This window comes from Cervus elaphus, chromosome 25, assembly GCF_910594005.1.
Source record: "Cervus elaphus chromosome 25, mCerEla1.1, whole genome shotgun sequence".
NCBI classification, from domain to species: domain Eukaryota; kingdom Metazoa; phylum Chordata; class Mammalia; order Artiodactyla; family Cervidae; genus Cervus; species Cervus elaphus.
Genome location: NC_057839.1, coordinates 62,065,594 through 62,083,679, shown reverse-complemented (window position 1 = coordinate 62,083,679; position 18,086 = coordinate 62,065,594). Strand labels below are relative to the sequence as shown.

The 18,086-nt window shown below is 41.0% G+C and overlaps 1 protein-coding gene across 2 annotated transcripts in view; it reads right to left on the bottom strand.

Moving 5' to 3' along the window:
* The window catches only part of CTNND2 (catenin delta 2), a 1,061,406-nt gene that overhangs the window by 457,658 nt on the left and 585,662 nt on the right, over nt 1-18,086 (bottom strand). For both annotated transcript variants that reach the window (XM_043887623.1, XM_043887624.1), the window contains exon 6: nt 3,628-3,800. In XM_043887623.1, the coding sequence (XP_043743558.1) occupies nt 3,628-3,800 (173 nt within the window). The remainder of the gene's footprint in view (nt 1-3,627; nt 3,801-18,086) is intronic.

Below are 18,086 nucleotides of genomic sequence, written 5' to 3'. Positions count from 1 at the left end.
AAGAATTTCACAATTTGTATGGAAATACAAAACACCTCGAATAGCCAAAGTAATCTTGAGAAAGAAGAATGGAACTGGAGGAATCAACCTGCCTGACTTCAGACTCTACTACAAAGCCACAGTCATCAAGACAGTATGGTACTGGCACAAAGACAGAAATATAGATCAATGGAACAGAATAGAAAGCCCAGAGATAAATCCACGGACCTATGGACACCTTATCTTTGACAAAGGAGGCAAGGATATACAATGGAAAAAAGACAACCTCTTTAACAAGTGGTGCTGGGAAAACTGGTCAACCACTTGTAAAAGAATGAAACTAGAACACTTTCTAACACCATACACAAAAATAAACTCAAAATGGATTAAAGATCTAAATGTAAGACCAGAAACTATAAAACTCCTAGAGGAGAACATAGGCAAAACACTCTCCGACATAAATCACAGCAAGATCCTCTATGACCCACCTCCCAGAATATTGGAAATAAAAGCAAAACTAAACAAATGGGACCTAATGAAACTTAAAAGCTTTTGCACTACAAAGGAAACTATAAGTAAGGTGAAAAGACAGCCGTCAGATTGGGAGAAAATAATAGCAAATAAAGAAACAGACAAAGGATTAATCTCAAAAATATACAAGCAACTCCTGCAGCTCAATTCCAGAAAAATAAATGACCCAATCAAAAAATGGGCCAAAGAACTAAACAGACATTTCTCCAAAGAAGACATACAGATGGCTAACAAACACATGAAAAGATGCTCAACATCACTCATTATTAGAGAAATGCAAATCAAAACCACAATGAGGTACCATTACACGCCAGTCAGGATGGCTGCTATCCAAAAGTCTACAAGCAATAAATGCTGGAGAGGGTGTGGAGAAAAGGGAACCCTCTTACACTGTTGGTGGGAATGCAAACTAGTACAGCCGCTATGGAAAACAGTGTGGAGATTCCTTAAAAAACTGGAAATAGAACTGCCATATGACTCAGCAATCCCACTTCTGGGCATACACACTGAGGAAACCAGATCTGAAAGAGACACGTGCACCCCAATGTTCATCGCAGCACTGTTTATAATAGCCAGGACATGGAAGCAACCTAGATGCCCATCAGCAGATGAATGGATAAGGAAGCTGTGGTACATATACACCATGGAATATTACTCAGCCGTTAAAAAGAATTCATTTGAATCAGTCCTAATGAGATGGATGAAACTGGAGCCCCTTATACAGAGTGAAGTAAGCCAGAAAGATAAAGAACATTACAGCATACTAACACATATATATGGAATTTAGAAAGATGGTAATGATAACACTATATGCAAAACAGAAAAAGAGACACAGAAATACAGAACAGACTTTTGAACTCTGTGGGAGAATGTGAGGGTGGGATATTTCAAAAGAACAGCATGTATACTATCTATGGTGAAACAGATCACCAGCCCAGGTGGGATGCATGAGACAAGTGCTCGGGCCTGGTGCACTGGGAAGACCCAGAGGAATCGGGTGGAGAGGGAGGTGGGAGGGGGGATCGGGATGGGGAATACGTGTAAATCTATGGCTGATTCATATCAATGTATGACAAAAAAATAAATAAATAAATAAATAAATAAAAAAGGTCTGTAATCATTTATTTACTCCCAAAGAATTCAAATTTACATATATCCCACCACGATCAGTATATCATGGTCAGAGAGAGTTCAGTGTAGATGGGAAGATTAAAAGAGAGTTCAAGAATGGGATGCTTTTTAGAGGAAAAAAAATATGTACCTAGAGAAAAAAATCCTGTAGCTTCATATTTTAATAAAATAAAATGAGATTAAAAAGATCTAATAACATTTTCTATGCTAATAACATCACTCAATACTTCAAACATTATATAATGTTTTTACATAAGCAAATAAGAACTATTTTGCATATATGATAAATGAAAGTATATAAAATAATTTTTTCTAATTAATTAAAAAATATTTTTTAGACATTCCCTCTTGTGTCTATCAGATTTCTGTAAGGGGGATAGAACAGACCAGTGTTTTCAAGAGCAGTGATCCAGGAGCTGGGAACTAGCACAGTTCCAGGGTTAGTCTGTGTGTATGGACCTGGATGCAATGAATTCAAGGTCTTTTCCTTCTTGAGCATCACACACCACCAGATCTTTGAACTAGAGTCACATCCTGGACCCCCATGGGGCAACGGGCCCCTCGCAGTGGAATGCTTTATTTACCATTCCACTTTATCCACATCACTTTGACATCACAAGAAGGTAACAGTTACACTGCCACTGATGGGCAAAGGTTTGGCCTGAAAAAGACAATCATAGATAATGGATAGCTGGGACAATCATTTAACTTTAAAATAATTGAAACGCATTGAGACTTTTCAGCTTATGCTTCATTTATGTTCTATCACCTCAAAAAAGCATCTCAGGATGACTGCATGATGCCATTCTAACTTGCCTTGCCTCCTCTCTGCCAGCAGACATTTCTTGGCGGCCATGTGGATGGTGATAAAAAAATGAAAATAGCCCTGCCCTAGAGTGGTTTTCAGTTTTGTTGGGAAGATACACGGATGCCTAATAGCAATGAATCGGTGACAGAGATGAGTTTGGTTGATGCAGGAGCTTGGAGTAGGTAGTGTGCCTGGGCAAGGATTTCTGGCAGAGGAACTGCCCAATAAATGCAGAAAGGATGAAATTAAACTTGTCAGTTTAAGGGGTGCTTTTGGGGTTGTAGTTCTTCATTCCAGGAATGATGCACAGAGATTAAGAGGGTCTCGTGTCCCTTTATACTAAAAAATAAGTATAAAGTAGCTTAAAACAAGATAGCCCTTCAGTATATTAATTCTGGTGGGTTGACCAAATATAGCCTGCACCCCAAAATGATCAAAACTAAAGTATTAGGTAGTACACACACACACACATAAATACACACACACACATAAATACACACACATGTATATATCACAACATTTACAACAATTTTTTTCTTAATGGGGGTTGGTAGCCACTTCTTTTTACCAAGAGTTGATTTTTAACTGCAGCTAATAAATGTGTACATTAAAACCACAAGAGCAAGTACGCATCTTCAGGAAACAACTCAGGGCGCATTTCAAAATCAAACTTGACAAAGTGTAACTATTCCAACTCAACCACAATTATTTTCAGAACAGTTCTGTATGTGTATATGTGATGATGCCTTTATACTATGTTCCTTTATATGATTAACCCCAAAGAATAATTTCACGCTTTTTTTTTTTTAAGGAGAGAGAATGTGTTTCAGGTACCCTCACAAACTCATCATGCACGTCATATTTATAATCAACACAGAAATAGGAACTAGACACACATTTGCACATTCACCTAGGTAAGTGTATTGAAAGCAGAAAGAGCATGAGCAATTGACAGATATATCCCGCAAAAAAAGATGCTTGTAATTCGAGTTATTCTATAATCGTATCGTGTTATTCATTTCCTTCACTCACAGCACCGAGAGCATCTCTCCAAAGTTGCAGGGCACTCGTAAAAAAGGCAGGAGGGGACACTGTAGCCATTTGACAGCCCTGCTTCCCGCTTGACCCCTTGGAGCCGAAGGATCAACACCGCAGAGCATCCCATCCCCAGCACGTACCTGGCTGAAACTCTGGCCCGCACCTCGGGCTTGAGTGCTGCGGGCGGGGAGCTGCGACGGGGCTGTCTCACCCAGAGCCAGGGTCTGGTTGCTATGGTAGCTGGCTGGATACTGGAAGGACCCTTCAGGTTTGGAATTGAGCTGAAGTGCACTCTGGGACAGCAGGCTGGGCCCTGCATTGAAAGTCATTTAGAGCAGTAAGTGACAGCCTCAGTGAAGCAGAAATGACATGTATTATTTATTGAGAGTAGCCTAGAATTATCACACGCGCATGATTCCAGCCATCTATGCTTTGAATTCTGAGAACTAAAATGACCATATAATTCGACTCCAGCTCTTAAATGAGATTTTTTCTTTTTTTTTTCTGTGGTGTTAAAGTTCTCCAAAGAGTAGATTTTTTTTTTCCCAAATGATCTCATCCTGACCTACATAGAGACATTTCTTACAAGACAAATTAGTTAATCAAGTACTTATTTTTGGATCAGACAATGTTGGAAACATTTGAAATAATTTAGAAGTCTTCCTTTTGGTACATGTTAATTGCATTAATATATCTCCTCCTGTATTAATAGGATGCTCGAACACTCAAAACCTTCCAATCAGTAACAAGTTCTGTTGTATAAATAGTGATGTAATACTCAAAGCTTGAAGGGTAGACAGTGTGTAAAATATTAATAGCTCTCATACAATGTAGAATTTAACCTGATCTCACATGATCTCTGAGGGCTAGTTATCTTTGCCATCACAGCAATACACAGCAGAAGAACAAAGAGAAGATACAGTGTTTAAACTGGTGCTGCTAAGCTGGCTGACAGGGCAAGAGATGGAGAAAGGAATTCCTGGCCTCAATATTTAGTTATACTTTGTACGAGAAAATGTGGTTTTTATTTTCTTTCTTTTTAGATGGGATCTTTGCAACAGTTTGCCCATTTCCTTTGTAAGCAAATTTTCTTTAATCAAATTTCATATTCACTTTGGGGATGAAAAGAAGTACAGAAGAGTTTAAGAGTATTACTATTATCTAGTATGTGTGTTTGAGAGGGGACTGGGGTAAGTAGAGTGAGTTGGGTGAGGAGGAGGGACTTGGCAACTCAAGTTCTCTCTTGTTATTTCAACCATAGTACAAAGTTACTCCTTTTTTGAAGGAGGGTAATTATATACATGGGTTTCCCTGGTGGCTCAGATGGTAAAGAATCTGCTTGCAATGCTGGAGACCCAGGTCTGATCCATAATCCCATCCTTAATCTTCCTCTTCGGCTGTTTTAGACTATAGTATCATTTCTAAGGAGTGTAAGCGAATTTCAAGTTCCTTCTTTCTTTTAAAAATAGAACATGGCTTTTTATTTCAAATAAGACCGCAGATTTGACATGATATAGGCCATTTTTTTTGGGGGGGGGGGAAACAATTTCTTCACTTAATAAGGATCAGTTCACATAACCTCTGCATTTAAGACCTCCCCCTTCCCTCTAATCCCCTGATGGAACTTCTAAACAATGCAAAATACTTTTCCATCATTGGAAATTGAATACAAAGATGATTAGTTAGTACAGGTAACACTTGGTATTCTGGAATCTATACAGTTTCTGGAAAAAAAAGTCAAGCAAGGAAATAAAACCATTTTCATCCAGTCCCAATTTCATCATGAAGGGCATAGCAAAAGTACAACTGCAATCCCTTTCCTTGTAATTTCAAAAATAGAGTCCCAAGAAATTTGTCTATACCAGATGGCGAAGTTTGCAATAGCTTGCAAAAAGTCATTTAGTCCATACTGATGGTATTATAGGGCTAATCACCAGGACTACGGTGCACCTATGGGGAACACATTCAGAGTTTCATTCTGGATGCCAAGAACATATTTTCCCCACTGCTGCTGTGGAAACTGTCAGGCATGAAGACGGAGTCAAGGGCTGGTCTCTGATGCCAGGTAATGGGCAGGCTGAGACATGGCAGAGCCTCTGGAAGGGAAGAGGGATCGGTGATGGGACAGAGGTGGGAACTGACTGCAAAATTAGAAGGATGGGGTGGATGCTAAGAAGACAGCAATGAACTGTAGCCAAGGGCTTTCCCCTTGGTCCGTACCCTTCTGAAGGTCACTGCTCAACGGAGGGGAGTGAGCTATGGCAGAAAAGCAGAGGCCCTTTATGGTGAGTGGTCAGCATTGTACCTAACAATGGGCAGCTTCCCACTGTGACTTCTTTGGCTATTTCTTTCAGGACAGTCCACCCTGACACAATGCCTAGAACTGGCCATGCACCACCCCCGCCCCCACCCCCCGCCACGACAATGCATCTCCACAGCAATGAAAGTCAAAACGGATATACAAGAGTGCACAGACTTTTGGAAATGTCAATACAATTGTTAAAGTTCTTTAATTTCATATAACTAATTTAACAGTCTATAAAGCCAAAACACTGTATGTCCTGGTTACTTGCCTTTTAAAGAGATGGCATGACTTTGCTTTGCTTTGATGAACTTACTTGCATATATAATTAGCAAGTCAAACAAACTTGTCAATTCTGAGTGGATCCATAAGATTATCTCTAGAAACCTACAAATGTTCTCCAGGCAGAACAGAAAGGTGGCAATTGAAAGCCCCCTTTCGAAGCAATTTCAATTAAAAATATGATTTACGTGCTCCTGAAATACACATCATGAAATAATCAAATCTGCTCTTTTATAGAATCAGTGATGCATCTGATCAATACTCCATGAAAACAAACAAAGATTCTCTGTCTCATTACTTTGTTCACACATCTCAAGCATGGAGCCTATGTGTAGTCTGACAAGCGCAATTGCAACAATGAGCAATATATCATAATATTACAACCCTGACATACCACCTGGCAAGGACAAAACAGGACAATAGCCAAAACATCGCATGCATTTTAGAATCATTTTTCCTGTTGATTACTAGGTTTCAAATGAATGGCGTTTATTCACTCCAATTTTAGACAGCACAGATATACAAGAATATGAAAAAGGTGAAAATTAGAAGACAATTCTTAATTTCTTTATAATAAAAGTAAAATGTATGTATAACTAACTCAATTAACTTTATTAACATTACTGTGCACTGGGGTAGAAAATACAAATTTTTCAGAGATTTCAGAAGCATTTATATAGTTTGGGGCTTTAAATGATGATTTTTTTCCTCACGACCTTACGACCTTCCATGAAGCCTTGCTTGGGTTAGAGGCAAAACGAGGCTGCATCCTTGAGGATATGATGTGAATCCACTAGGGAATGGGGACAACATAAGAGGACTTCTTGGGATGTTGAGGGAGAGAGGAAGAGACTGGGTCTTAAAATTCCACCCAGGGAAATGGAATGTTGCCTTGAGTGCCATTAATTGCTCCAGAAGAATCTTGAACTATGAGCAACAGTTAGTCACCACATCCTATTAGAGCATCAAAAGCAGATGCCACCTTCCAGCAGGTGTGCTTTAGGACACAGACCTAAGGGGACTCGGTGAGTTCTTTGTCGCCTGTCGTGGGACAGTCCTCAAAGCTAAGCCCAGAGGTCTGTTCAAAATACATCAGCCCTGGAAGCCAGAAAGCAGACAGGAAACTGTTTTCTGAGAAATGGATCAAAATCAAGGGTGTGTGTGCCCTTGATCTGATCAAGACACACTAGTTCTACCTGGACAGTGGGGAGACATTCCAAGGGAACTGAAGAGTTCAGGGACATGGGACTCGCCGTTAAACCTAGGGGAGCATCCTGACTGTCACACCAATGTCTCAATATGTTTTCAAATATATGAATTAATTAAAGATCATGTTGTTGTTTAGGCGCTGACTCATGTCCCATTCTTCTGCAACCCCATGGACTGTAGCCCACCAGGCTCCTCAGTCCATGGGATTCTCCAGGCAAGAATACTTCAGTGGGTTGCCATCTCCTTCTCCAGGGGATCTTGCTGACCCAGGGAATCTTGCCGACCTAGGGATCAAACCTGTGCCTCCTGCTTGGTGGGTGGATTCCTTACTGCTAAGCCACAAGGCAGCCCCAAAACCACAAAATAACCTGCTCTGAAAAAAAAGTCCTCATATCTTTGTCACTATTCTGAGGAGTGTGAACAGGGGTGTGCAGAGGTCTGCCAGCGTCACACACTTGGTAAAATGAAGATGAAAAGCTGTTCTTGTCTTCGGTCTCCGACTCGGGAGTTGTGGTTGGCTAACATCTAGGCAACTATTTAAGTCATACACAAACATCATCATTAATGGGTTGAAAAATTCTTCCCTAAATAGAAGTCATTTGTGGGAGAAACCTTCACACCTCAGGGTGTGGTACTGCTTCTTCAAAAAGCCTCTCCTTAGAGATTCCAGGTGTTGGCTAGGGGAAGCCTGCTGTCCTCCAGGAGCAGGGCAGAAGTCAATGTCAGCAGACAGAAAGGCAGCAGTGTTCGTTTCTTGCATTAAAAATTGAGTCACTTACAGGTCGTATTAACATGCACTAAAATATATGGTCAGTTTCTCCTTGAATTGACTAGCTCTTTTAGTTTTCCTGCTCATGTGCACTCATTTTCTTTACATGGATTTAAAATAAAAAAATTATTTATTTGGCTGTGTCAGCTCTTAATTGCGTCACACAAGATCTATTATTGAGGGCTCAGTCGGTAGTTGTGGTGTGTGGGCTTACACTGCTCTGAGGGACATGGGCTCTTGGTTCCTTGATCAGGGATCGACCCTGTGGTCCCTGCATTGAGAGCTGGATTCTTAACCCCTGAACCACCACCAGGGAAGTCCCCTTTACATGAATTTAAAAAGACTTCATTTAGAATTGTTAATTCTTCTTTGCTTTATCGAGACATCAGCTTCAGAAAACAGTAAGCCTTAATTAAACTATGTACTTTGCGATAACAGAGAAAACACCAGAGGTTTACAAAGTGGCATTCTCAAGTCATTATTTGGATTACAATCATGCCTGCTGGAGTGGGTGTGTGTTGAGAAAAAAAAAAAAAGTCCAGGGCCAGAACACAGCAGATCTGGTGGACTCTAGTCCATTTCCTCATGTATGACATCACAGATGATGAAGGCAAGGATAGCAAACCAGCTCCCCTTCCCTGAGGGTTTACGAAGTTCCAGGGACTGTCCTGAGCAGCTTATATCTGTTAATCCCTGGAATCCTAACAGGATCTCAATAAAAGTGCAGAAATCCCCATGTATGCTGACATCACTGAGGGTCCCACTGCCTGAGAACACACAGCAGTCATGCCAAGCCTGGTGCCAGCAAGACAGTGTGGCTTCAGAGTGCCTGCTCCTATCACACGTCATTATTCGTGCTCTAAAATCTTCATCTCTGCAAATTTGAGCACCTAATGAGATAATGGATGTGCAAGTGCTTGAAAAAATATAAATTGCTACACAAATGTCAGTTATTAGTATTATTATCTGATTATCTAATTAATGAGCCACATGGCCTGAGAATAAAACCCTGACTGGAATCCGTCCTGAAAACCATATTCTAGTTCTGCCCCATTCATATATCAGTGTTTTCTTTCAACACCCTCTAAGCTTCTCATTTACAAACGGGACACACAAGGCATAGATCCTTAAAATGGCTTGGAAATAAAAACCAAACCAAACAGAACCTAGGGTCAGAGACAAGAAATAAGGAAGAGAAGGTTCTCTCTTAACCTGAAATTCCATTCTCTGTCAGCCTCGAAACCCACTCTCAAACTTGTTTAAATGTCACCTCCACCATGCAGCCTGCCCTGATGTCTGATTGCCCTGGGGAAATTAACCACATCCCCATCTCTGCTGCCTTAATACTCTGCATAGACTCTGAGGAATTTCAACAGAGAAATCTGTAGTCTTACACAGCAAGTGGTAAAGAACCTGTCTGACAATTCAGGAGACATAAGAGATGTGGGTTCGATTCCTGGGTCAGGAAGATCCCCTGGAAGAGGGCATGGCAATCCACTCCAGTATTCTTGCCTGGAGAATCCCAAGGACAGAGGAGCCTGGCGGGCTACAGTTCATGGGATTGAAAAGAGACACAACTGAAGAGACTTAGCAAGCACACACACAGCAATAGGTTTTCTGGAAGGAGAGTGACAAAATAAAAGCAAGGAGTCTGAACATTTATGTGAAAGCTGCTGGACTCTGCATTAAGATACGTGGAGACACTAGAGACCATGGATTTCCTGGAGTGGAGAAAAAGGAAATCAGAAGAAATGGAGGAAATCTCAATTGGGATAATGGCCATGGTAGGAAGAAAGGGAAAAGCATGCATTTAAGAGACATTTTCTAAAGCTCATTGGTACTTGGGGACTAGTAGACAGGAAGGGAAGGCCAGCCCAAATGATGGGACACTCTTTAGCTGGTCTCTCGAAGGATCTCACTGACACTGCAGTGTGTGCGGGGAGATGCCCATGGTGCAGAGTAAGTCTTTTCTAGAAAACCAGACAGGACAGCACTCTTAAGATCAGGCTCACACCTTCTGTTTCTACAAGGTTTAAGGTGATTTATTGGCCAATGCTAATTATGGTCTGTTTCAGTTGAACATCTGTCCCAGAAAGCAATAAATATTCACTAAGCGAGGTGAAAAAGCAAAAGCTCCCCTCACATGCCATTTGAAGGAGGAGGAGACCTCTGCTGGGGAGTCGATACTTTGGGGAAGGACAGGCTTCATTTTTTAAATTACAGAGTTGTTGGAGATGATGGGAGTTGACATAGTTAGAAAGGCAATCTGGGCTTGATTCTCAAACTGGTTCTAACAGACTAAATTATCTTTTGAGATCTTAATTTCCAAGATCAAAGTTTGGTGGTGGTGGGTGGTTTAGTTGCTCACTTGTGTCCAACTCTGGAGATCCTGTGGACTCTAGGCCACCAAGCTCCTCTGTCCCTGGGATTCTCCAGGTAGGAATCCTGGAGTAGGTTGCCATTCCCTTCTCCAGAGGATCTTCCTGACCCAGGGATCAGACCCGCATCTCCTGCATTACAGGCAGATTCTTTACCATTGAGGCACCAGGGAAGCTCAGATCAAAGTTTGGTTATATATAAATGAAATTTTAGAACAGAAAGGTAGCTATCTGAGTCATCAGTGGTGGAAGCTGAAGCCACAAGAATGAGACAAGGTCTCTAAGTGGTGACTAAAATATCAATTTAATTCCTAGGGATTATTTTACCATCAGAAGGAAAGAATTATTAACAAGAAACGCACTAGAATAAACAGCTATGAGATCTAGGCGATGTCTCACACAGACGCTCAATGAATGCTTTGTTAGGTTGTTAATTCAGTCTAATCAGGAATAATAAACACACAAATTGAGACTGACAAGTTTAGGACTGGATATACAACAAAGGCAGTTTTGTTAAGATTTCCATTTATCGGGAAGTTTAGAAACATTCTTTACTTTTAGCCTTAACTGACTCTTTCAAAATGATATAAAATCTTATCTTTACATAGACCATGAAAAATAAAGCCAACAAGACTCACACACATAACTATAACTGTCAGAGAATTTGACTCATTTCTACCCTCCTGTTACGCAATCTTTGTGGAAGGCTGAGAATAATTTGAAGGTTAAGTATTATTTTAAATGAGAGTAAATTTTTAGAGCAACAACAAATAAAAAGAAGGGGGAAATCTTTTAAAAGGAAAATGGTGAGTGAGTAAGAAGAAAGGAAGTAGTGCAAATTATTATATACAGTAAGTCCCCTACGTATGAACCTTCATTGTGCAAACTTTCAAAGACACAAAATGTGTGTTCACATGTCCAATTACCTAAGTTAGTTCATGGGTCCGGTGTATATTGTCACATGCAGACATCCTCTAGAGTGGTTGTGCTTTTATGTGCTTTTCTGTACAGAACTGCTCAGAGGACAGTAGTGAAGTGTTGCCTGGAGAATCCCATGAACAGAGGAGCACGGCTGGTGTTCATGGAGTCACAAAGAGTCTCGTACAACTGAGCATTGGGTGATGATGAGTAGTGATAAACTGGTTGTCTTCTCCTGCCCTTCACTAGTAACTTGAAAAGGTTTGTAGAAGTTTCCCTGGGGCATTAATCTAAAAACAGTAATTCAGTCCATCTACCGTCCCCAACACCCAACTCCAGTACTCTTGCCTGGAAAATCCCATGGACGGAGGAGCCTGGTAGGCTGCAGACCATGGAGTCGCTACGAGTCGGACATGACTGAGCGATTTCACTTTCACTTTTCACTTTCATGCATTGGAGAAGGAAATGGCAACCCACTCCAGTGTTCTTGCCTGGAGAATCCCAGGGACGGGGGAGCCTGGTGGGCTGCCGTCTATGGGGTCGCACAGAGTCGGACATGACTGAAGAGACTTAGCAGCAGCAGCAGCATCCCTAAAATTAAATGGGGGCAGAAACTCAAGCGGCTTGTTACATAGCAAAGCTTAGGGCTTGTTCTATGAACAGATGTGTTCTTTTTTTTTCTTTCCCCCACAATGGACCATTTTTAAAGTCTTTATTGAATTTGTTACAATATCACTTCTGTTTTATTTTTTGTTTGTTTGCTTGTTTGTTTGGCTGCAAGACAAATGGGATCTTAGTTCCCTGACCACAGAGTGAATCTGCACTCCCTGCTTTGGAAGGTGAAGTCTAAACCACTGGACCAACAGGGAAGTCCCAGTAAATGTGTTCTTAAACTTGATTTCTAAGTCTCTTCCTTCAAAATATCTGTTTCCTCTGGTCAGCTGCTTTCAGTGTATAATGCTTTACATGAAAATGAAAACTTGAAAGGTCCCAAGAATAGGGAAGCAGTCATTTAGTTTTTAAACTGATTTTGATTCAATCAATGCTACTGATCTAACTAGTCTGCTTTCTCAAGTTTGACTTGGTATATGAATAAATGAAAAATGGATAAAGCTCTTACCCTAAATATAGTAAGTCCATTTCTTTACATCTATATAATGGAGGGAAATGAACAATATATCATTGATTACAAAATAAAAACTTCAAATATATAAGTTCCCTTAAAATGTACAGCTCAAGACTTTTATTGTGCATGGGATTTTACATGTTGTTTTAGTCATAGAATGGTATTTTTATAGCTTGCTCTAGTCCCCAACTACTTCCTTATAAAGTTTAGTCTTATTTACCATTAGAAAAAAACTAATGTAACACAAAAATGAGGCAAATCATTATATGTTTTTCTTTATAAATTAACAGTCTAAAGATAATTGATTCATACTTCTCACTATCAGTCATTGTGAAAAGAAATTGAAAACTAATACAAATTGCTTTAGAAGAAAACAAAATTTAAAAGCTAAATTTTGAAAACATTTCAATGTATTAATGGAATTATATTAACTTAAAGAACTAATTTTTGATTTGACGCAAATCACAGACTTTTTCCTAAATATTTGTAGGGTTTGCTCACACATTTATTCAGATTCCCAATCAAGTAAAGAATGATTTCCTGGCCCTTGCATCATTCCCTCAAAACTACAGTGGTTTGGAGACTTCCCTAGAGGTCCTATTAAGACTGTGCCTCCACTGTAGGGGACTCGGTTCAATCCCTAGTCAGGGAACTAAGATCCCACATGCTTTAAAGAGCTTTTATTCACCATATGAGTGACGTAGAATACAATTTAGGACATCAAAATTGGAAAGTATTTAAAAGAGAAGGTTGCATCACATACTTTCCATGAGCCATCAGAGCAAAGATGCTATCACGTGCCACGTAGCCTCCAGGAAGCTTCACTGAACACTCTTTGTGTGTGATTCTCAGTCTGTTTTAGTTTGTTTGTTTAACTTACTTTATTCAAGTATAATTTATTTACAATGTTGCATCAATTTCTGCTGTACTGCCAGATGACTCAGTTATACATATACATATATATATGTATATGCACATTCTTTTTCATATTCTTTCCCATTATGGCTTATCATAGGATATCAACCTAGACAGCATATTAAAAAGCAGAGACATTGCTTTGCCAACAAAGGTCCATCTAGTCAAAGCTATGGTTTTTCCAGTAGTCAGTAGTCCAGTCGTTTTCCCAGTTGGACCATAAAGAAGGCTGAGCGCTGAAGAATTGATGCTTTGGAACTGTGGTTTTAGAGAAGACTCTTGAGAGTCCCTTGGACTGCAAGGAGATCCAACCAGCCAATCCTAAAGGAAACCAGTCCTGAATATTCATTGGAAGGACTCATGCTGAAGCTGAAGCTCCAATACTTTGGTCACCTGATGGGAAGAGCTGACTCACTAAAAATGACCCTGATGCTGGGAAAGATTGAAGGCGGGAAGAGAAGGGGATGACAGAGGGTGAGATGGCTGGATGGCATCACCGACTCAAATGACATGAGTTTGAGCAAGCTCTGGGAGTTGGTGATGGGCAGGGAAGCCTGGCCTGCTACAGTCCATCGGGTCACAAAGAGTTAGACACGACTGAGCAACTGAACTGAGCTATGGTTCTGTGTGCTATACAGTGGGACCATGTTGTTTATCCATCCTGTATACAATAGCTTGCATCTGCTAATCCCAAACTCCCAGTCCATCCCTTCCCCACCCCCTTCTCCTTGGTAATCACAAATCTGTTCTCTGTGTGACTCTCATGCTCTGATTGTGTAAGAACAAGTAAGGAAAGATGGATGGCATCATGGGATTATTGTGAAAACGGGTATCTCTGCAATCCCTGAAAAGTTCTTGAGGACCCCCAGGAATCCCAATACACTCTGGGAAACTCTGCCCTACTTTACCCCCACTGGCTTTGTCACTGCTGGGAGCAATTACCTATCTGACCTTATAGTATTTAGAGTGCTCAATTTCAGCCTCTTCTGCCCGTGACACAAACGCCGAGGGCAGAGACTCTCTGTGCTGTTGTTAGTAAGTGCTTAAATGCTGCATGCTAAATCGTTTTAGTCCTGTCCGACGCTATGTAACCCTACTGACTCTACCCCTTCAGGCTCCTCTGTCTGTGGGATTCTCCAGGCAAGAATACTGCAGTGGGTTACCATTTCCTTCTCCAGGGGATCTTCTGGACCCAGGGATCAAATCTGCATCTCTTATGTCTCCTACACTGGCCAGCAGGCTCCTTACCGCTGGAGGGGGTCCCCCTCCACTGTGCCCCAGGGAAAAGTCTGCTTATTTTGACTTTCTCACGGGAGCTTTCTGCCTCTCTCCTTTTCTTCACTTCTACCAGCTTTCATCTGACCCTCATATTTGCATGTGGGGTGCCTAGGGTACCTTGACAATTTCAGAACCCAATTATGTTTTCATTAAAAATCTCTGCCAGGCTCTAAACTCTGTGCTTGATTCTAGGAGACCCTGAGAACACAGATGAGAATGATGTCTTTAATGAGAAATTTGCATTTTTTCCCTCCTGCTTAGGGAACGGATAAGGAGCAGTTGGTATTTCAGGTGTTTGCCCATCCCTTCATTTCATAGGTCTGCCTCTGAGCTGGTGATCTCTTTGCAGAAGCTATAACATGCATCTCAAACGCCTATGTGATAGAAAGACATATATCTTTCTATCTATCTGTGATAGAAAGAAATGTAATACTGAAGTGGGTTGCCATGCCCTCTTCCAGGGGAATCTTCCCAACCCAGGGATTGAACCCAGGTCTCCTGCTTTGCAGATGGATTCTTTACTGACTGAGCCACCAGAGAAGTCCAGAAAGAAATATAAGAGAAAGAAATTGAACCTTAACTGAAAAAGAGGTAAAGGTCCAATCTGGGAGGAAAGATGACAGCTTTCTGGAGGATATTACTATATCCTGTGTGCTACCCGGGTGTTCTCCCTCACTTGTGTTCATACCTTCCCCCGCCAACTTCCCATGGGCTCTGTAACACCATAGGTAGTGGGCTAGGTGGGTGTGATTGAACCTGGAAAGGAAAGAAAAGGATGCATGAAGCATCAGACAATTTCAGGCTTCAATTCTGACCAACTTCTGGAGCGGAGACTGGCTTGTTTGTATTTCAAACACTTTGGACCAAAGGGTATATGATGAAGTAAATACAAGGAATGAACAACCAAGGATGTACTCAATTCACCGGAATAAATACATGACCAGGAAGGGACTTGGGGTCTCTGGGCCCAGGTGGCAGTCCTCAGCCACTTGTGGAGCGAGGGGAACAGCAGGGCCGGAATCTAGACCTTGTGGCTCCAAGGGCAGGATGAATTACCCTGGACCCCTACCTACCCAGAGTCTCTGCACCCCATCAGGTCTAACTGAGAATCTGGTCTCCACCCTATCAGATTATTAACAGTGAGTCACATTATTTATATGTTTATCATCTTGATTACTCTAATCGCCATAAACATGTCATCCTCCCAAACCACTTCTGAATCCTTTGTTGCCATGCTTGCCAGGAATTGTGAAAATATTCATCTCCCAAGGTTGTCTCTTATCTTTATTATTATTCCATAAGAATGTAAGGGGTTATATTTTATAGCATTTTTAATAACCCAATCTCTCAATGGTTCTTCCACCTCATGGAATTAAGCATATTCACAGTAATTAAATGAAGATGACAAGACTGTAAATCAAGAGGAAGTAATATATTCCTTTCTATCAAACTATATATGATCATTCTATTTAGATTTCACCTGCTCAGAATGGTAACCTATATGATTGATTGCTAATTTTTTGAATATATTCTGAATTGAGAACTCAATTAAATAGCATTCCTTTCTTTGCCATAATATTCAGAATATACTAAGCTCCTAAGATTTCCTTGCTACTGAATGCTGGGATTTTCTAGGATGTGGTAGAATTTCAATTTGTCCAAGTGCTACAGAAACAAATAATTACTATTTCATGATATTCAACAAGTTAACACTATAAACACAGAAGGAGGCTTCCCCAGAGGACCAGTGGTAAAGAATCCGCCTGCAATGCAGGAGATGCAGGAAATCCAGATTCGATCCCTGCATTGGGAAGATCCCCTGGGGAAGGAAATGGCAACCAACTTTAGTATTCTTGCCTGGGAAATCCCATGGACAGAGGAGACTAGCAGGCTACAGTCCGTGGAGTCGGAAAAGAGTTGGATATGACTTAGTGAATAAACAACAACAAATAAACATATAAGCCATCCCCCGCTCTACCCCACAAGAAGTTGATTGCCTCTCTGATTTTGACTAACACATGTTTTCAATAATTTTTAGCTAAGACATCATTACCTTTATCTCTGAGTTTGTATCTCCAAGGATGCGTGGAGTCAAATAACGTACTTGGTCCATGACATACAGTTTGGGTCAAGCGGTGTATCACATGAGAAGCTAATGGCCCTCCGGTTGCTGTAGACTCACTCAGTTGGATCTGACTCTTGGTGGCCCCATGGACTGAAGCACTCCAGGCTCCCCTGTCCTTTACTATTTCCCAGAGTTTGTTCAAACTCGTGTCTATTGAGTTGGTGATGCTATCTAACCAGCTCATCCTCACCGTCCTCTCCTTTTGCCTTCAGTCTTTCCCAACTTCAATGGCCCTGAGCCTCTGTCAATAATTTTTTTTTTTTTTCAGTAAAACAACAGCAATTCTTCTAGCGACTCCATGTCATGTACTCGTTAGAGTTGAAATTACACAGCTGGCAGCCACAGAAGAGCGGGGGGCTGGCAAAGGTTGTACAGATGATTTACACACTGTTTATGATAGCACTTTTTAAAAAATGCAAAGTGGTGGAAAACACTGCTAAGTGGGGGACACTGTAGTTCATATTACTAGAGCAGTTATTGCTTGCCTTAGGGTCAAGAAGGTGGGTTTACTAAAATTCAAATTTTATTTCAGTCAGACCCTGGAAAGAAAAATAACTAAAGCTTTTAAACACAACAAATTATGTATTAAATGCTTAGGGGCTGAGACTGGTTGCCACTGTACATTTTTCAAGCTGGTTTTAGACTGTATTTAGTGTTGCTTTGGTCTCTTTCAGGTTAGGACTAAGATTCCAGCTCTCGAGGGCAGTGTGCCAGGTCCAATTTACCATCAGCGATTTCATGTCTGTACTAGCTAATGAGACCATTGATTGAATCATCACAAAAACAAGGGACGGGCAGAATCTGATGGGCTTGTGCTAATTCTATGAAATGTGTCAAAGCATTAGTACATACGAATGTGTTATGTTTATATAAATATAAACATGGTATGTTGTTCTAGAACTGAGTAGAATGCTGTGCTGATTATTCTCTTTGCTCCCCCATATTCATTCTCTGCCCTTCTCCCCACAGAGACTGTATCACAAGGGTCCCTTGGCACTTGATTTAAGACTAGACTTGGCCAGTGAAAGGCAGGAGGAGAGAGAGGCTAGAGTATTTATTCTTCTGTTCCCACCAACCGCGCCTCCTGACTCTGCTGGCACCGGTTCGTTGATTTTTCCTTTGGGACCAGGGTGGCAAGGGTTTCCATCTGTTGCTACTCCCCAAATACTTCTTCAGGCATCGATTGTTCCCTTAATCTTGCTCAACCGTTTGTAAATGGGCCCTTAATTAAATTCTCTTCATTTAAACTCTTTTTGAGAGGACTCTATTTCCCATCTGGGCCCTGATACAAACACAA